The sequence below is a fragment of the Arvicola amphibius genome, chromosome 11 (genome assembly GCF_903992535.2).
Source record: "Arvicola amphibius chromosome 11, mArvAmp1.2, whole genome shotgun sequence".
NCBI lineage: Eukaryota > Metazoa > Chordata > Mammalia > Rodentia > Cricetidae > Arvicola > Arvicola amphibius.
Genome location: NC_052057.2, coordinates 44,292,013 through 44,313,368, shown reverse-complemented (window position 1 = coordinate 44,313,368; position 21,356 = coordinate 44,292,013). Strand labels below are relative to the sequence as shown.

General features: G+C 44.5%; 1 protein-coding gene and 1 long non-coding RNA gene across 2 annotated transcripts in view; both read left to right on the top strand.

Moving 5' to 3' along the window:
- The window catches only part of Mccc1 (methylcrotonyl-CoA carboxylase subunit 1), a 40,901-nt gene extending 36,657 nt beyond the window's left edge, over positions 1-4,244 (top strand). The window contains 3 exon segments of the mRNA XM_038346911.1: positions 551-658; positions 3,164-3,235; positions 3,923-4,244. Of these exon segments, the coding sequence (XP_038202839.1) occupies positions 551-658; positions 3,164-3,235; positions 3,923-4,036 (294 nt within the window). The 3' untranslated portion in view covers positions 4,037-4,244.
- A 4,769-nt stretch (positions 4,245-9,013) lies between these two features.
- On the top strand, positions 9,014-20,864 carry LOC119826436. Its single transcript, XR_005287421.1, has 3 exons — positions 9,014-9,915; positions 17,962-18,141; positions 20,339-20,864. It is a non-coding gene; the product is annotated as an uncharacterized LOC119826436 (long non-coding RNA).
- The last annotated feature ends 492 nt before the right edge of the window (positions 20,865-21,356 follow it).

The window sequence follows — 21,356 nt, the reverse complement described above, 5'->3', positions numbered from 1 at the left end:
TCAAGATGGAGAGTAGACGGTCCATCATCAGAGATGGACCAAATCAAGATGGAGAGTAGACGGTCCATCATCAGAGATGGGGCCACATCAAGATGGAGAGTAGACTGTGTCCATCAGAGAGACGGGGCCACGTGAAGATGGAGAGTAGACGGTCCATCAGAGAGACGGGGCTATATGAAGATGGAGAGTAGATTGTCCGTCAGAGAGATGGGGCCATATCAAGACTACAATGTTTATGGCAAAATGGCTTTAGTTCTTACTTAGAGTATCTTCCCCATAGTAAGGGTGCTACTAAAGATCACTTCTACAAGTATCCGTCATGTCATCTACAGTCCTGTCCTTTAATTCTCAGCCCCTGGCTAGGCATCTGTACCATTACTGTGTCATGGGAGATGAGACTGAGTGAGGCCTTGGATCACCAGGCTTCATTAGAACCCGGGTGTTGATGGCACCTAATTCTCACCAATAGCTTGACAGCTGTCGATCTCTCGGGTGTACTAGTAAAAATAAAGAGATGAGACCTTGATTCTATGTTCATTGTTTTGTATAGGAAGGCAGCACTGAAATTGGCATTCCAGTACCCAAGTACTTGTCTTCTGTGAGCTCAGAAGGAACTCAGGGAGGTGCCATCGCTCCTATGACTGGAACCATTGAAAAGGTAATAATCAGGGCACATCTATAAAATGATGCCAGAAATGGCTAGTAAATGCCTTTTTGGACTTTGGTGTTTCCTTTCTTTCTCTATTCTTTTTACCCTCCTTTATCTTGCTCATTGGAAAGCACTCACTTAAAAAAAATAAGAAGACTGAAGTGTAGTGGTTCATTTGTCAGTGTACATAAAAGTCCCAATTTTTTTTTTTTTTTTTTTTATAAAGATTACTGTGGTTTTGTTCTGGGCTGTGTATATACATGTGTGCTACATGTATGGGCCTGAGTTCAAATCTAGAGCCTCAGACATGTTGAGAACTCTATACCCAAGCTCCACCCATGACTTCTGGGGGAGGGTTGTTTGTTTCCTAATTTTAATTTTATTTATGTGTGGGGTGCCTGCATGTCTGTGTGCCACATGTGTGCAGTGCTCACAGAGGCCAGGAGAGGGCGTTGGCCACAGCAAATTGAGGCATAACGGTCACCTGAATTCGAGCCCAGCCTGCACAGCAAACATAGCAGGGCTCTGTCACAACAGAAGTGCAGTTAATGCTGACTGGGGAGTATAGCTCAGTGGCAGAGCCGGTGCTCAGCTTCTCGGAGACTCAGCGGCAGAGCCGGTGCTCAGCTTCTCGGAGACTCAGCGGCAGAGCCGGTGCCGGACTTGGCTCCAATCTCCAGGGCTAAGGAAAAGAAAGAGAGCTAGGAGGGTGAATTAAAGCGCATTTTTCCTTTTCACGGTGTCACGTTTCCCAGGCTGCTCTTGAACTCCTGGGCCAAGGCGATCCTCCTCCCTCACCTTCTCAGGTGCCACCACACCCAACTCGGAATGTAGTTTTAAGAATGAAAATGGAGTGTTCACCAAAGATTATCTAAAGTCCATGTTGTAATATGAAGTTTGACATCATACAGTTTTGTCATGAAATAATGACGTATCGCCTATGTGTTACAATGAGTTTGGAAGGCTGGTATTGGGGGATCCACGTGGCTCAGGGTGGGGTACAGCTTGGAGAGGAAGCTGTTTGTTTTTGTGGTTTTGAGACAGGGTTTCATTATGTAGCCGGGCTGCGCTCAGACTTAGAGCACTTGTCTTGCTCAAGCACACACCTCCACAGCCAGCAAACCACATGGTCCGAGCAGTCTGAGAATAGTGCAGGGCATTCGTTCTCTTAGCCCACTTGACTGCCAGCACCGACTTCCATACTCTGAGGAATTGAAACTACGTAAGTTTTTTCTTCAAGGTTCTGAAGGTTGGGAGAATCTCAGATCACTGGCTGGTGAGAAGCCGGCTTGTTGGTGTTACGGTGGACACACCATCTCCTCCCAGTGCCCCCCATGGTCGAAGGGTACAGGACCTCTCTTGGGCTTTCTCTGTGAGGGCACCAACCCCCAGTGACCTAGTTAATCAGCCTCGAAAAACCCTAGCTCTAAACCTTGGGTTTAATATTTCAACATGAATTTCAGCAGGACACAGACTTCAGATGGTGGCCCAGGACAATCTAATCTCTATGGGGATGGATATCTGGTCTCCCCGGGACATTAAGTCATAGCAACCCCACTGTGGCTGAAGACTGGCTGAGAGAGTAAAGCCTTCCTCACATAGGGTGAAGTCCTGGGTTCATTCACCAGACTACAAAAACAAAGTCCAGCTGTACATTCTTGGAACGAGAGAGAGAGAGAGAGAGAGAGAGAGAGAGAGAGAGAGAGAGAGAGAGAGAGAGAGAATAGTCTCCCACTGTTTTTTACTGTGTGAGCTGACAGATTTAGCTCAATCTCAGTTCCCTCAAGCCTGCCACAGTGAGGGATGCCTGCAGAGAATATTCATCTTCCATCTGAAGACGGGCACACAGTGGCTTTGGGTGGCTGTCCTGAAGAAGTATCACCAATGACTGGGTGATCTTTGGAGCATCCAGAGATGCGTGTTGCCTATGACTGTGAGGTCTAACTCTCCCAGCGATGCCTATACAGACATTTGGTAACTATTAACTAAGGAGACACTTGGCCTATACTCGCTCATTAGTCTTGGAGAACTGGAGAGGGGTGCCTGTTGGTGTTGCTAATTGTTCCATTCTCATGTGAGAACTATTTACACATTTGTAACACAGACTCAGCAACTCCCAAACTAGAGAAGTAGTCAAGAGCCTCATCCTCTCCCCTGTATGAGACATTTACGGGTATCCGTCTTTGCCTGTGTCATTTATGTGTACATTTTCCTGTATCAGACATCCAGGTCTGTCCTGATTATATGTATGAAAAACAAAACAGCTGCACCAAGTTATGTAAAACCCATTCATCTGAATCAGACAAAGCTAGGCCATAACCTAAGAGACTAAGCATATACAGCCAACAGCGCTGGCAGTGCCGGGTGGAACTGGTGGTCTCCAGTTTACCTGCTACATCTGCCCTTGGCAAACACACAGACATGTAGGCATGTGCTTCTTCTGTTCCATTTGTTCACATACCATTTCTGGAGAGCAAGAAGGACCTGCGTTTTAATGCGTCCCTCAATCTCTAGGTGTTGGTGAAAGCTGGAGACAGAGTAAGAGCCGGAGACTCTCTGCTGGTTATGATCGCCATGAAGATGGAGGTGGGTGGAGCCCCAGGTCCAGGTGCCGAGTAAGCCTCCAGAGCAGCCCAGCCTAGATGTTCTTTGCTTTATTTGATGGGTAATAATATTTTAAATACTAAGCGTCAGGAACTGGCTAAGTATTAATCTCAAGAAGCTAAAGCAACAATCTTTCTGGTAAATACATTTTTGTCTTGTGAAGCCATCCCTGCCTTTGTAAACTTACTGAAGTATCCTCACTGAACACTCCCTGTTGCTGTTTCCTTGAGTTGAATTACAATGACAGTTAGTTAGACTGTAGGCTAGCAGCTCCTGGCCCTAGGCAAATACTACATTCACTCTGGAAGCTTTGTAGACCTGCTTCTGGAGACAAATTGAACTGGGACCTCCAGCAGGAAGGCCTAGTTGTAATGCTGGGATTGATCCCAGGGCTCTGCAGCTAGTGGGGTACACTCACTGGCACCGCAAGTCCTAGTACTTCATGTAAGCTTCTCACATGAAAGTGTGGTGTATAACCTGGTTGAGATTGATCATTAGACGAGATTCCGGGTCACATTCAAGTGTTTCCATTTTCTCTGTGGATGGGGATGTGTATAAACAAACTGGGAAACAACACAGCATTGAAGGTATTAGCTGTGTTTTCACTTTTTTTCCTCCCACTCCTGGCCCCCGCTGACATGACTACCGTGGCTGTTTGTGTCTCTACAGCACACCATAAAAGCTCCACAGGACGGCAAGATAAAAAAGGTGTTCTTCAGAGAAGGGGCCCAGGCCAGCAGACATGCACCATTAGTGGAGTTCGAGGAGGAGGAATCAGACTGACGCACGCCATAATGAACTGTGTCCATCACAGAGAGCCGGCTGCACAGCATCTCAGATGCCTGGATACAGCAAGTGCCTCTTCAGTCTAAATCCCGGAAAGAGGAGCTTTATTAAATAAGATGATGGGATTGGATGAAAGCCCTTTCGTACTCACAAGTTATCTCAAAAGATTTCTTAGAAATAAAACTGAGCTGTATTTTTTTTTTTATTTTGGGAACTAATGTTTGCCTTAAATCTTACATGTTTACTCTTTTAAGACTAGGGTAGAGGTCAGCTTGATCAAGAGAGGAGTCAGAAGGAAAAGTCATGTAAATGAATGGCTCCAGTTACCCTGATGAAAACACAGAAACACCCTTCAGAGGCAGGGCTCCCGAGCTGAACTCAGCCAAGGGTACCTTGAATAGTTTAAGACATGAGCATTATTTGTTTCTAGACCTTGTATTTGGAACGTATCTCTTTAGAGTCTTCTGTCTTTATTGTATTTGTGGGGAGTCTGGGGAACCCCGAGTGAGTGAAAGTCTTGACTAAATGTGTGCTGTTGACCTGTGCACAGCCAGGTCAAGGACCTTAGCCTTAGACTCAAGGAAAATGGCACTCACTCCCCCATCTTGAGATTCCCCTTTTGGGGGGGGGGGTAGGGAGTGAGGCTCAAAGGAATTTCTGTTTCCTGTGCAGTATATTGATCCTGTGTGCAAAAACTGTCCACCTAGCCTTCTACCTGGTGTAGGAGGTCCTTCTGTTAATGTGTTGCTTTCAAAACTGCCTTGGCCTTTTGATAGGGCAGAACTTAGGTAGGTGAGGAAAACAGAACTGAATGCTGGGAGGAAGAAAGCAGATCCATGGATCCTCCACCTTAGATGAACACTGGTTAGAATCTTTCCCGGTAAGCCACTGCCACGTGGCGACATATAGATTAATAGAAATGGGTTAAATCAAGATATAAGAGTTAACCAATAAGAGGCTAGAAATAATGGGCCAAGCAGTGATTTAATTAATATAATTTCTGTGTGGTTATTTCAGGGCTAAGCTAGCTGGGCGGCCGGAACAAACCTTCCAAGCAACTCAGAGGCACAAGTGGGCACCTCTTTACAACAAACTTAGTCAACAAATGGCACCCACATGGACAACTGCATCCACATAAAGCCTGAGAGATGGGAAGTAATTCTAGACATAAAATAATAGAGTTAAGCACTTTCTTGCGTGGGCTCTGCTTGTTAGAGGCAAGTGCTCTCATTTAATAGAAGCTTCCTGACTCAGCTTTAGTTGTAAAACCTTGCAGCCCTTTTAAGAGGTCCTGCCATGAAACACTTAAATGGTGTTGATGAAAAGCTGACCGCATGTTTTTTGGTTTTCAGCTGTAGCAGGAAAAAAGCCATGCCATTTTAAAATGTGGGCTTTCTGGGCCATCCTTCCAGTGCAAACTCTGACTCTTTCAGGCAGGAGGCCTGGCTACAGAGCATTTGAGTGTGGTTTGTGAGCAGGCTGCTACAGCTTGCTTGCTAGCAGGGACCTGGAAACACCATAGAGTTGTGGTAATAAACATTGCTACAGCCAGTACCTCTGCCATGAGGCTGGAATCTCAGAAAGCTAAGGAATGGGCTAGATCCAGCTGTCAAAGCCACGGCTTTAATCCTCTCTTTATTGCTTAGCAAATTAAAGACTCACATGGTCAGAAAAAGAGAGAGAGATACAGTAAAGTGAGATTCAAAGACAAAGAAAACTTTTAAATGTTTTACAGTATGTTAAAAATATATGCAGGTTTGGGAGAGAAAATAAAAAGGTTAAAGTCCTTAAAATAAAAAAAGGAGTAGTTGGGTGTGGTGGCACACGCCTTTAATCCCCCCAAACAGTTGGGAGGCAGAGGCAGACAGATCTCTGTGAATTCAAGGTGTGGTAGCACATGCCTTTAATCCCCCCCAATGCTTGGGAGACAGAGGGAGGCAGATCTCTGTGAGTTCAAGGACAGCCTGGTCTACAGAGGGAGTTCCAGGACAGCCAAAGATATACAGAGAAACACTGTCTCAAAAAGCCAAAAATTAAAATAAAAGAAATAGAGGTTAAAATAAAGCCATGCAAAGATGAAAAATACATGGAGAGTCTGGATACTGTATGGTATTATGCTCTCTGAATTGTTGAATACTGTTGAAGGAACTCAGGCTTGCCTAAGTGGAGGGGGGAGGGCTTGTCTCTTAAAGGGACAGGACAGACCATTACAGTGATTGTATAGAATTATATAGAATTACTTTTTAAGCAATGAATTGAGGAACCTGCCTGACTCCATTTTGAAGGCAGGGGCCATTATACTGTATTTTACAGAATAAGTTTATTTACTGTGGAGACCAAGACTGTGAGAGAAGGAGTAACATTTTGACTGAGCTTTAAAGGCCAGCCACTTGCCGCACAGAGAAAAGAGATGGCAGGTAGTATCAGGACACCAGGCATCGGGACTAGCTGAAGCTAGGAGAAAACAGGAAAGCACAGTGTTTGGGGAAGAGTGCTCCAGCACAGACTGGACAACAGACAAGGAAGCTGCTGCCCACGGAGGCAAACGCTTCTTGTGCCTCCATCTGTACCTGGTGCTGGGGGCTGCTGGAGACTTCCTAACAGCTTACAGTTTACAAGTTCTATAGTTGTGCACAATTCCAAGTTCACCTTGGAGAATGTGGAGGCTGTCCAGAGGAGACCAGAGGCAGGGCCTAAGGTTGGGGGCTGAGTCGGGAAGACAAACGTTGGTATATACACATCTTGACGGGGTCTTGCTTTGTTGTCCTTGCTGGCCTGAACTCACTGTGTAAACTGTTGTGTGGCAAAATACTTCCTGGGGGATGCAGCTTACACAGCTGCTCACTCTAGATAGGAATCCCAGTACAGACCAAAGCACAGAGACCACCAAAGTCAGACTTGGTGAACCAATGAGTTTTACAGGGGTTATAGAAGTATGGTGAGGGGTTACTTCCAGGAGCAGAAATGACGCAAAGACAGCTGCATCATCAAGGCCCTTCCCAGACCACAAAAACTAGGAACCTGAAGCACTCTGCACAGTCTACATAGAGCTCAACAGGTTGGAGGGTGTCCTTTCCAAATGACTCTAGTCTAAAGCTCTCCCAGGCTGACTTCTGGTTTTTTGTTTGTTTTGTTTGTTTTTAGGCAACAGTTCTGATGTCATTGTTTTCTTAGCACACTGGCTTGTTTGACAGACTTTGCAGTTTAAATTAGACAGTCTGAGAGTAACTCTCAGCTTTTATTGCTTACTCTGGCAGGAAGGGGCCTTGTGAATCTGGTCAGTTTCAGGAACTTCCTGAAGCCACTTTGAGTTATGCAACCTCCCTGTTTAAGGAGATTCCCCGGAGGTCAGAATGCTTCAATCTGGAAGGAAACTGTTACACAACACAGACCAAGTGGCCTTGAAATTGCAGCAGTCCTCTGTCTCTGCACCCAAGGGTCAAGATTACAAGTATGAGCTACTATTCTTGTATTTGTTTTGTGACAGGATCTCTCTGTTGTACCCCAGGCTGGCCTTGAACTCATAGCAGTTCTTCTACTTCAGTCTCCCAAATGCTGGGATTACAGGCTTGAAACACAATACCCAGCTACATGTCCTTAATTTAAAAGTTCTTCTGGGTTAGAGGTGTTTTTCATGGGTAGAATGCTAGCCCAGCATGAACAAGGCTCTGGGGCCCACACAAAGAGAGGAAAGAAGGGTCAGGGCTGGAAAAGGGAGCTAAGTTCAGCCTGGCTGGTTGCTCTTGCAAGCATCAGGTTCTTGGGTGATGATGAGCCTTGGTTAAACATGCATCAGCCAGTTCCTTCTCTTCCCCCTTTGTCTCTAGTCTATTCCAGTGACACCATGACACCTGTCAATCACAGGAGATTAGATGACTCTGTATAAAAGCCTCCAATGTTTGCTAGGCTGGCATGTCACTGGAATCTGTGAGCTAAAGGGATCTCAGTATGTCGACACCAAGGGCAGCTCATCTCTGGCCTGAAGACTGGGCCTGGATTTGTTCTATCTGCCTGTTAGCTGTAGCACACCCATAGCTGTCATGGGAGGGAAGCTGTTGTGTCTGGCTTCAGTGTGGGGACATCAATCCTTTCTCTGGACAACAGAGTAGGGCTGGCTTGTAGCTGAACTCATTGCCTTTTCTCACTGTCAGCTCTTCCTGCTCTTGTACACATGCTGTGCTTAACCCTCAAAACAAAACCCTCGGGGATGTCAGAAGTGGTAGCATCACTCGCTCCCTGACCTGCTTGCAAGGTTCATAACAACGCTTGGCTTGTGTTGCACCTTTCATCAGAGGACCTCAAGAAGCACTTCTAGATTTTTATACAGTGCTTACAATTTTCAGGAAGACGGAAAATGTGGTTTGAATTACGTGCGAGAGGAGAAGAGATGGAGGCCTCCAGGTGCTTTGCTTTGTGCCTGCATTAGATACTTCTCTCTGGCTGTAATAAACACCATGGCCAACACAACATAAAAAGAAAAGTTATATGGGTCTTAGAGTTTCAGAGGAATAGAGGCCATGGCCATCATGCTGGGGAGCATGGCAGCAGGCAGGTAGACATGGTTGCAGGCGCAGCAGCTGAGAGTTCATCTTTTGGTCAGCATGCAAGAGGCAGAGTGAGTACTGAAATCGTGAGGGTCATTTGAAACCAAAGCCCAACCCAAGAAACACACCTTCTCTAACAAGGACACACCTAACCCTTCCCAAACTGCCACAATGCCCAGTGCAAGGAAGGAACCTTTGGTCATGACTCCTCAGATGTGGGATTCATCTCTGTAAGCTGTGGATACCACTGGTTAATAAAGAAACTGTCTTAGGCCTACACAAGACAGAATTTAGGTAGGCAGGGAAAACTAAGCTGAATGCTGGGAGAAAGAAGGCAGAGTCAGGGAGAAGCCATGTAGGCCACTGGAGACAGATGCCAGAACTTTTACCTGGTAAGTCACAGCCTCGTGGCGCTATACAGATCAATGGAGATGGGTTAATTTAAGATATGAGTTAGCCAGAAATACGCTTATAGCTATTGGCCAAACAATATTGCAAATAAGATGGTTTCTGTGTGATTATTTCAGGGCTGAGCAGCTGGGAACAAACAGGTGGCCTTCGCACAACACTCCTCTCCTGCTGAACACACTTTTGCTCACAGGTTACAGCCATGATAGTAGACTTTTAAGTCCCGCAGAGCCCCCTGGCAGCCCTGCTCAAAGCTCTAATCCATTGGCTGTGTGGAGGCATCTTGCCCTTTCCCCAGGACCCTGCAATGTCCTGGGAAAATGTCTCAGAGGGCACTGTTCCTCTGGGCTATGGGATTCCCAGTCTACCTTCATCACCAGACATTTGTCTCACGGCTTCAGGAATTAGAGTGCCTTAGTTACCACAGTATGCACTCGGGCGATAATGTAAATGCCATCTTTCCCTTATAGTCAACTCAATTATTCATACATAACAACCCTCATCATTGCATTATTAAGCCTTTAGATTAGGTTGGAAATATTTCTCGAGGAGTTAGGTAGTGTAGCTCAGTAGGAGAGTATGTGGTTAGTCTGTGTATGGTCCGGGGTTAATCCCTAACACAAACCCTGTGTTAGCTATTTTCCTATTGCTATTTTAAAATACCCAAATAAAAGTAATTTAAGGGAGAAAGAATATATGAAAAGCTATATGGAAACACACAACATCATAAGCTAATAAAAATATTTTTAAAAAGGGAACTTGAATGATAGTACACAGCATGAGTGGACGATACTGTCCCCAAAAGACAACCTCATCAGCAGACATGGGACACGCCTTGCAAGCTGTAGATCAAGGAGGCCCTAGAGACTTCCAAATCAGCACACGCTATGGTCATTGCTCTTGGCTGCCCACCAGAACCAGAGGGTAAGATCCTATAATTGAAGCTAACACACGTTTTGGTTTCAGGACAGAGAAATTCATCTAGAAATGATCAGAAAGCCTCTTCCTTCCTGGCTAGCTTTCATAAGGTCCGAAGACCATGGGAAGAAAAAAAAATCATCTTACCCAGAGCTGGACCCTCTGTGCCACAACACTGATATGCCAGGCAATACCTTCTGATAAAACAGAGGCACAACGATTTATAGGAATGGCAATGATTAGAGCATAATCATCTTTTTTTTTTTTTAAAGAGTTAAGGCCTGTCCTACAAAAGAAGATTCATGCCTGGTACTGTCTTAGGGTTTCTAGTTCTGTGATAAAACACCATGACCGAAACCAAGTTGGGGAGAAAGGGGTTTATTTCATTGTATAGCTTGTCACCACATCATCTGGAGGACTCAGGGTAGGAACTCAAGGGAAGAATTTGGAAGCAAGAACTGATGCAGAGGTCAAGCTTTGGGCCTGTCCTGGAACTAGCTCTCGAAGACCAGGCTGGCCTCAAATTCACAGAGAGCCGCCTGCCTCTGCCTCCTGAGTGCTGGGATTAAAGGCGTGTGCCACCACCGCCTGGCTATCAGTTTTTTTTCTATACCCCAAAACCACCTGCCCAGGGGTGTAACTGCTCACAATGATCTGGGCCCTCCTACATCAAATATTAATCAAGAAAATTCCCTGTAGACTTGCCTATAGGCCAATGCTATAGAGACATTCTCTTAATTAAAATTCTTTCTTCCCAGATGGCCCTCGCTTATATCAGTAAAGCTGGACAAAATGCCGTGTATGGCTGGGGAAATCATAGGCTCTAGGGGAGGACTCACCACTTTGTTTTGCTAAATGGTCATACTGTCAAACTACCTTTTAATATTTATGCTTATACCCATAGATCTGTTCTGCTCTCGGCCTCTGTGAGAGAAGTGTTTTATAGGGGGTAATAGTTAATGCAGAGACTCATAACTGTCGGAGTGCTGAGAATAAGTGACCGAGTGATTAATCCTAAATGGATCGTTTATATCAACTCTGTCCTACAAGGTCAGAAAACATCATGGAAGAGAGGGAGGGAAGCCTAAGAGCTAAAGGGTGGGGGAAATTGTGTAAAATGGTGCCTGGTAGACATGATGTGACAGCTGCGTTCACAAGCTTACCTTACCACAGCCGTAGTTGCCTGCACACGTGAGGCAGCGGAACAACAGCAAGGCTAGGGAGGGGCTCCAGAGACCTCACCACGGGCTGATAAGCTACTGGCAGTGGGTGGTGCTCTGGGAGGGAGCATCCCACTTTGAGGACGTCTGTTTACTGACAGATTGCCCATGTGCCAGTGGATGGCTCCACACACGTGCATGTAGGCAGCACTGATGGGCACACTGGGTTGGGAGGAGAAGGTGGAGGAGGACTAGGAGGTGATAATGGAGTTGAGAAGATGTGGTGGAAAGGGATCCAGGGAAAGTTCAAATGGGCAGAGGGGGTGGATATGTTCAAAATACATGGTACACATATACAAATTCTCAAAGAATGAAAATATCATTTGAAATTAAATAAGTGTAGGGAATAATCCACCCACCCAGTTCCACCTCCATCAGCAGTTAAGCACTATTGTTTCTTGTGTATCCGGGCACTTCATTACACTCACAAAGCAGGTAACAATGCAGTCTAACTCCCTCCCTTCACAGAACAAGGAATGTTCTCCACAGCCCTTCTGATGGGCAAGTAATGGAGTCTTATGGGGATTTTATTCCTTAGCAACTAATGATGAACACTTTTTCATATCCTGTTAGCCACTCAGGTACCTTTCTTGGTGAAATGTCTACTCAACTCCTGTCCATTTAAAGGCTGAGTCTCTAACCTTTTGCCTGCAAGAATTCTTTACATAGTCTGGGCATCCTTTATCTAACAGGATAGAGATAACTCAAGGGAGGTGCTTCCTGTGCTCAGTGACTCATCTTTTCATTGAGCTACTGCTCTCTTTGGAAGTGTGTGTGTATTTTTTTTTTTAAATTTTGGTAAGTCTTTTTTATATAAATTGTGATTCTGTGTCATTTCTAAGAACTCACCAAACTATGAGCAAATGCTTCTGTTTTCTCCTAATGTTTCATAGATTTAGCTCTTACCTTCAGCCTGTAATCCATATTTTATTTATTTTATTAAAGCACAAAGAAAAATTGAATTAATTCTTTGAAATCCAGTTGTCCCAGCAACATTTGTTGAATGTTATTTTTCCCACTGAGTTGCCTGGATCCTTTTGTTGAAAATCAATTAAACATAAATGTAAAAGTTTATTTGGGAATTCTCAGTTATGGGCAATTGATTCTTGTCTGTCTTTATATTACTAAAATGTTTGGGTCACTACAGCTTTATTAATAAGATCCACGATATGGAAACATAAGTCATCGAACTCGGTTAGAGTTTTTCCAAGTTGTGTTGGCTAGTTCAGGTCCTTCAAATTTTCATATAAACCTTTCATAGATTCACCTTATCAATTTCTAGAAATCATACTAAGATATTGGTAGGAAACTATATCGAGCCAGAAAATTAATCTGGGGGGAATGAACTATGTCAGCAACATTGCGTATTCATGAGTGTGGGATAACATTGGCCTGCATCACCCTTAACTTCTAGCAATTTTTTTCATTGTCAGATTATAAGTCTTGCACTTAATTTGTTAAATTTGTTCCTCAGTACTTTAATATATAGAGTTGTTCTATTCGTTCTTTTTCTCTAGAGAACCTTAATACGCTAACCTTAACTCTATTGTTACAGCAGTGGGAACTAGATGAACACAAAGGGTGGTACCAGACATCCTCTTCTTCTTGCCGCTGTAGGGAGATGCACTCAGGTTTGTGGTGTGGTTTTGTGGTTTCATCCACCAGGAAGTGTGATGTTGGTGCTAGGACTTTTCTTAGTGCCCTTTGTAAAGCATGGCGTTTCCTTTTATTATCATTTTTACTGTAAAAAGTAGCTGTGATGGCTAATCTTGGTTGTCAAGCTGGTTACATTTGGAATCAACCAAAAACACAAGCGGCTGCCACACTATGGTTTCTTGATTGAATCATTTGAGGTGAGAAGACCCACCCCACTTCTGGTACCACAATCAGCATTAGTCAGGGTTCTCTGGAGGATTGGCACTAACTGAATACACACAGACGGGGGCTGGGGAGCTATGAGAGTGACTCACAGGCTGCACAATCCAGCTAGTTCAGCAATGACCGACTCCCAAAGGAGATGCCAATAATCCAGTCGCTGTTCAGTTTACAGGACTCAAAGTCTTACTTGTTCTTCGGTCTGTGTTGAAATCTCAACGAAGGAGGTTCCAATGCCCAGAAGTAATGTCTCAGCAGCACGATAGATGAACGTGGCAGTGAGGGGGCGCGGGGAAGCAGATAAAACTGGAAAGTTTTCCCCTTCCATGTCCTTCTGTGTGGTCCAGATTTAGGGTTGTTCCTCTTACCTCAAAAAATCCAATAAAGAAAGTTCCTCAGGTGCATGCTTTAGATGATTTCAGATGGAGTCAAGTTGACAACCAAGATTGGCCATCACACTGAGTGGAGATTCTCAGTTTAATATAGAAGATTGATCAGTTTTTTTTTAAGGTGTCCAAAGGTTTGAGTTATTGGTTGGTTGAAGCATTTATCAAAAGACGGCCTATTGAATGGGAGCTGGAGATGCCTGATGTGGCTTGGTTTAGGACTGATGAAGGGATTTGAAAGCTCCAGGAAACAACAGTGACAACGTGGGTGTGGTGTGTGAAACCTTACCGCCCACCATGAGAAGGCCCACAAGCATTCCCTTCACCAATCCTATAAGACCCAAATAGTGAGGGGGCATCAGCACATCGCAAGAGCTTCTTTCTGGTGGCGCTTTTCCTTGTGCCGGACCTGAGGGTTAGAGATGCCGGTGCTCAGATGGATGAATTAAATACATATGATGGGTTAATTGGGTCCAGCGTAGCAGGGTGGCAGCAATGCGTTGTCAAAGGCAAGGTGACTGTATTTATCTTAATAGGCAGCACAGGCAGAGTACTATTTATGGTGGCATGATTTGTATGGACCTTTGGTGTTGGCTAATAAGTCATGGTGTTTCCAAGAGCCAAACAGGTAAGTCCACTACATTTTTGTTTAATTTTATAAGCAGAAAAATTCTGGAGCAAATGGAAGAAGACTACACTGGATCATAGTATGAAAGAATTTGGCCTGTAAGCCAATTTCCAGACTTGGGCCAGTCTGCAGACCCAAAACTCCCTAAGTGAAGGGATGGCCAGGTCTGCCTGAGGAAAGACCTTGCTAAAATCTCTAAGAGTTTTATCATTAGCCAGATGGTGGCGGTGCACACCTTTAATCCCAGAATTTGGGAGGCAGAGGCAGGAGGATCTCTGTGAGTTCAAGGCCAGCCTGGTCTACAGAGTGAGTTCCAGGACAGCCAGCAATACATAGAGAAACTCTGTCTCAAAAGCTCTCTACTCCCAACTCCAAAAGGATTTTTATTGTTAGCCTCTCTCCCATCCTTCCCTGTAGGGACCTAGGACCTTTACAAGGAGAGCCGTACACTTGGGGAAAGGCAGCAATTGTTTTCCGGGGTCTACTGGACACTGGTTTGAAACTGCTGATTCGGGGAAACCTTAAGCAGCACCGGGACGCTCCAGCTGAAGGGGGGCTTAAGGAGGTCCAGTGTTTAGAGGAGTTTTGGTTCCAGTGGGTCTCAGAGCTAAGCCTGCGGTTATTCCCCAATTTCAGAATATATAATTGAAATGGATAGAACTACGAGTTGGCAAAATTCCCACACCGGTTCCCTGGCCTGTGGGGTGAAGTAAGGGCTATTGTGGTTGGAAAGACCGGAAGCCATCTGAATTCCCTCTACTAGGGAAAAGAGTGAGCCATAGACTATATTGAACCTGGAGGAATTGTAGAGATGAGTGCCGCATCAAAGACTTGAAAGCTGCAGGGATGGTGGTTCCCAGCACATGCCCCTTCTGCTGTCCGACTGGCCTGTGCAGGATATAAATGGGCCGTGGCGAGGGACAGCTGATCATCACAAACATAGGCAGCAACTCTTAACTGCTACCAGATGTGGTATCTACATTGAGCAAATTAACCCATTTCCAGGTACACGATATTGTGGAAGAGTAAGATGTATTACATTAGTTTATGCTGTGGAAAATCTGTTTTAATGATGCAGATGTGTTGCATTCTCTTATGTTGCATTTGTTTAACTCTGTGAAGCTGTGGTTCTTTGCCTGCCTAAATCACCTGATGGTCCTAATAAAAAGATGAATGGCCAATAGTGAGGCAGGAGAAAGGAGAGTCAGGGCTGCAGTAGAGAGAATAAAGGAGAAATCTGGCAGGAAAAGAAGAAGGAGCAAGAGAGAACAAGAGAGATCAAGGAGAGAGAAAAGGAGTCAGCCACAGAGTAAGAGTGAAAGTCAGATTACAGAAGTAAGAAAAGGGAAAAGTCCAGAGGCAAAAGGTAGATGGGGTAATTTAAGAAAAGCAGGCTAGGGGCTGGAGAGATGGCTCAGCGGTTAAGAGCACTGCCTGCTCTTCCAAAGGTCCTGAGTTCAATTCTCGGTAACCACATGGTGGCTCACAACCATCTGTAATGAGGTCTGGTGCCCTCTTCTGGCCTGCAGGCACACACACTGACAGAATATTGTATACATAATAAATAAATAAATAAGCAGGCTAGAAACAAGCCAAGCAAAGGCCAGGCATTTATAATAATAAGACTGTGTGAATTTTTTGGAAGCTGGATGGCAGCCCCCCCCCCCCCCAAAAGACAACATGACATACAACTACTGGTCTAGAAAATGCCTTTTTCTCTATACCTGTTTGTACAGACCACCAGAAGCAATTTGCTTTATACCTTTATAGTTTTACTTCAATGCTATATTAACTCTCTGGCCCTGTGTCATAACACAGCTTGAAGGGATAGTTATGGTCTCTGTCTCTCCCACAAATATCACACTGGTCCACCGTATTGATGACATTATGACGAATGGTCTATATGAGCAGGAGGTAGTAACAACTTTAGAGTTGTTGGTAACACATATGACAATCAGAGAATGGGAAATAAATCCAACCAAAATTCAAGAGCCTTCATCCTAAGTAAGTTCTTAGTCCAGTTGTGTGGGACATGAGAGATATTCCTTCTAAGGAGAAGAAAAAGTTATTGCACTCGGCACCTCCCACTATCAAGAAAGACACAGAATATTTAGGCTCATTTTGATCTGGAGGCAGCACATTCCACACTTGGGTGTGTTACTCTGGCCTATAAACCAAGTGACTCAAAAAGTTACTAGCTTTGTGTGGGGCCTGGAACAGGAGAAGGCTCTTCAAAAAGTCCAAGCACTGTGCAGACTGCTCTAACACTTGAACAATACGGTCCAGTAGATTCAGTGGTATTATAAGTGTCGATGGCAGATAAAGATGCTGTTTGGAGCCTTTGGAAGGCTCCTATAGATGAATCACATTAGAGACCTTTGGAATTTTGGAGCAAGGCTCTACCATCATCTGGAGACAACTAGTCCCACTTTGAGAGACAGCTCTTGGTTGCACTTGGGCCTTAGTGGAAACTGAACGTTTGCCAATGGGCCACCAAGTTATTCTGCAACCCAAGCTGGGTATTATCCGACCTACCAAGCCATAAAGTAGGATATACACAGCAGCAATCTGTTATTAAATTGAAGTGGTATATATGTGATCCTGAGGGAAAAAGAAAGTTACATGAATCTATTGCCCAAATGCCTACTATCTAGCACTCAGAAGTGGTGGGGCCTGGGAGAATGGAAGCAAGAAATGAGGCGGACTAAAGTCTCATGCAATAGCCAACTTTATTCAGAACATCAGACAATATACACTTTAAGGATAAAGAGTCACGTAAGTCACATAAGTACAATCACAAGGGCAAGCTGACTAATAACATGTTCTCCCGCAGAGGCATGTAAACAAATAACCACACCCAGCTGTAATGAATAATCTGAAGTAGACTCACTCCTATCTGCTACACCTGGAGGGGGGGGGGACATGAAAGCACAATACAAGAAACAATTTCATGTTTTTAAAGAAATTGAGGTCCTAAGACTCTTGTTTTCTTGGAGTATTCTCACAAGCACTCAGAAATCTCCCACTACATTCTTGGACCATGTTCCGACACCTATGGGTTCTACTCCTGTTACAGGGCCTTCTGCTCCCAACTATGCACCTTAGGTTTCAGGGGTTGTCTGAGGGGGGAAAAAAGGCTAGGGTCTGTTTTATTGATGGTTCTGCATGCTATGCAGGCACCATTCAGAAGTGGACAGCTGCAGTATTACAAACCATTTCTGGGACAACTCTGAAAGACACCAGCGAAGGGAAACCTTTGCAGTGGGCAGAACTTTAGGCAGTACACATGGCTGTATGTTTCTCTTGGAAGAGGAAATGGCCAGATGTGTGACTGTTTACTGATTCATGGGCTGTAGTCAATGGACTGGCTGGGGGGATGGCCAGAGACTTGGAAAGAGCATGAATGGAAAACGGGTGAGAAAGACATCTGGGGAAACAGTATGTGGACAGATCTCTCTCAATGGGCAAAGGATGTGAAGATGATTATGTGCCATTTAAATGCTCATTAAAAGGTGACCTGCTGAGGCGGAGTTCAGTAATCAAGTAGATAGGATGACCCCTTCTTTGGACAGCCAGTCTCTTCCCTGGTCACCTTAGTCACAATTTCCCAGTTGCCCATGAACAAAGTGGTCATGGTGGCAGATGGAGGTTATGCGTGGGCTCAACAACATGGACAACACTCACTCAGCAAGGCTGGCCTAGCTACAGCTGCTGCTAAGCGCCAGATCTGCCAAGAACAGACACCAGCACTGAACCTCAAATATGGCATCATTCCCTGGGGTGACCAGCCAGTGACCTGGTGGCAAGTTGACTACATTGGAGCATTTCCTCTGTGGAAAGGACAATGCTCTGTCCTTACTGGAGTAGACAATTTCTTCTGATTGTTGATTTGCCTTTACTGCATGTCCTACTTCTGCCTAAACCACCATCTGTGTACTTACAGAATGTTTCTTCCATCATCATGGTATCCCAGACGGTATTGCTTCTGACCGAGGAACTCACTTCACAGCCAGAGAAGCGCCACAGTGAACCCTCGCTCGTGGAATCTCCTGCTTACCATATTCCCCAGCATCTGAAAGCAGCTGGCTTGATACAACAGTGGAATGACCTTTGGAAAACACAGGTACAGCACCATTTAGGTGGCAGTGGCCTGGAGGGCTGTGGCAGGGTCTCAAGCAGGCTGTATATTCTTTGAATCAACGTCCAATATACAGTATAGTTTTCCTTCTAGTCAGGACTCATGGGGTCCAGGGATGCAGGGGTGAAAATGGGGTTCATTGCACTCACTATTACCCCAGTGACCCAGCATGAAACTTTTTGCTTCTTGTTTCCATGATCTTGAGTTTGGATGGCCTGGAAGTTTAGCTCTGGATGGGTGAGCACTCCTGCCTGGAGACACACTAAACATTTCATTGAACTGGAAGCTCAGACATCCCCCTAGTCACTTTGGGCTAAAAAAGGAGTATCAGTGTTAGGATGGGGTGATTGATTCAGACTTCTGGGAGGAACTGGATTGCTTCTCCACAAAGAAGGTAAGGAAGATTATGTTTAGAATGAAGGTGGTCCATCAGGGAGTCTCTCTTGGTGTTAAAATATCCTGAGATTAAAGTCAATGGGAAATTGCAACAATGCGATCCAAGCTAGCTGACAAAGAACTCAGACTCTAAAGGAATGAAGGGATGGGTCAAGCCTCTAAAATCCAAGACATGCTGAGTGTATCACACACACACACACACACACACAAACAAACCATATATTTGTGGGGTTTTCCTCTCTATTTCTTTATCATGTAGTGTAACATCAATTGATATAATAGCAATGGCTGCCATATTTAAGTTATAAGACACTTAAAGAATGTCCCTCAAGGGACACTGGCACCTATTCTAAAATATATAATTCATTTGCAGATGTACATGGGGTACTTTGTGAATGTTCATGGGAGTTACATCATGTTAGGTGTAATTATGGCCTGGTTGTTGTTTCTATTTGTAAATTATGCATGGCATGGCAAAATGTGACAAACTGACAAGGGGTGGACTTGTGGCAGCTAATTTTGGTTGTCAGCTTGACTTCATCTGCAGTCAACTAAAACACAAGCAGCTGGGAATGCTTCTGAAGAAATTTCCTTGATTGGATAATTTGAGGTGAGAAGACCCACCCTAAATCTGGGCCACACCTTTTGTTGGCAGCCTACATAGAAGGACATGGAAGAAGGAAGCTTTTGCTTTTTGCCTGCTTGCCCTCACTCTCTCTGGCAAGTTCACCTTCCTTGCAGTCAAGGCTTTACTCTGTTGCCGTTAGAACACACTCGGGTCTGGGCTTCAGCACAGGCTGAGCTGAGACATCCAGTCTCATGAACCCATCAACCACTAGATTCTTTCCTTTCTGTCAGGGGACAGCCAGACTAGCTAAACCATTGCCTGTAAGCCACCCTAATAAATCTCTAATATGTTCTCTCTCTCTCTCTCTCTCTCTCTCTCTCTCTCTCTCTCTCTCTCTCTCTCTCTCTCTCTCTCTCTCTCTTTCTCACACACACACAGACACACACCACACAGAATATATATATTCTTTCCATCAGTTCTAATTTTCTAAATAGGTGTTAGATTTTATTAAATGCTGTTTCTGCATGATTATGAAGTTTTGTCTTTGATTCCATTAAAAAATCATTCATGACCTCAGTTGATTTTCAATGATAAAATCAACTTTGATTTTCTGGGTACATGGTCTTACTGTGTAAATAGTTTCATATAGTATTAGATTCAATATGCCAAGTTTGTGCGTGCTAGGTATTCGGTCCAAGACCTCAACAAAAAGAAATGTCCAGCACCAGTAGCTACACTCTAAGCTGTTTGCTATTATTTTCAAGACAGGATCTTCTATGTCACTTGGTTGGTCTGGAACTTGTGATTCTCCTGTCTCAGCCTTCCAAGTACTAGAGCCCAAGAATGCATCTCATGCCAGTCTTCCAATACTTCTCAAGTTATTTTTTGCATGTATATTTAAAAGGGATGTTAGTCTCTAGTTTTATTTTCATATTTGTCTTTTCATTTTGGGCTCTTGGCTCCTAGTATGGCAATGCTTCCACAGACATGTAAACAAGTTTTCACTGCTATAATTTATAAATTGTAATGTTTCACTCTCTGTGAGTCAAATGGCTACCATCATCATCTGGGGCTGGATTGAACCTAGTACGTAGTGTGCTAGAGTGCCCTGTCTGAACCCAAGTTACTGCTAAGGAATAAGCCAGATCTCACTCAACAGTCTGTCCACCATCTAATCCGTGTGGCATGTCTTGAGTCTCTTATTGTGTCTTGTTGTAGACAAGAAGAGCGGCAGATGAGATGCCAGGACTTCGTACTCGGCATCAGCTCCACTGTCTAGAAAGGAGAGGAGTGTGCTGCTTCCTAATTTCTTCTGCATCATGGGGTGATTAAAAGATACTTCCTGAGTTGTCGCTGGCCATTGTTGTCACAGCTTCTTATCCTGAGATCACATTCTCTAGAGATCTGGAGATGTGTGATAATGTACAGAGATATTTATGAACAACTGGCTAACTCTGCTGTTTAGTGTCTCTAGATGCCAAGAGCCAGTCAGCTGTCAGAAGAAGCTACATGTCAGCCTGCTGTTTTGAGGGATCAGACTGTCCAGTCATTGTTGACTTCCTTATGCTTCCATGATACTTGTTATTATGACTGATCTGGGTTACTGTTAATTTGTGTGGTGTAGTGTTGTACAAATATAAGGCCTCTGGAAGGAACTGATTCTTTCCAAATTTTGGTATATAATTTATTAGGTTACTTCAAAAACTTTGTTCTTGAAAATAAAATCACCTCAGTTTGATATTCATTGCTGTTCATTTTTCAAACCTCAATTCACATGTCACCTCTTCTAGAATGGGCAGCCGCTACTTATCTTCTTGTGCTATGTGTGCTGTCTCCGTTATCCGTCATACAGGCTATGCGGTGGACCTCTTATAGATGAGGCTCAGAGAGTTTAGGAACTAAGCCATTACCACCTCTACAGTGAAATGACCAGTTTGGGTGACTCGAGCTGCCTCTCCTGTGGCTGAGCCAGCCTAGCCCTGTGCTTGCCGCTCACCCCCTGCCCCAGCACTTGCAGTTTCCTCAGAGACCTCGCCTCTCACAGATTCCCTTTGGCTTAACACAGAACTCTGGGATGAGTAGCATGGGAAGGCTTCCAGAACTGTGATTGGTTCTGTTTTGTATTTCTAGCATTCTGAAGTGTAGTGACACACAGGTTCTGTGTTCAACAGGTGACTCACTGACAACAGCTATCCATCCAGGGACTCTGACACAGAAGGGAACTAAGTAGTTAATA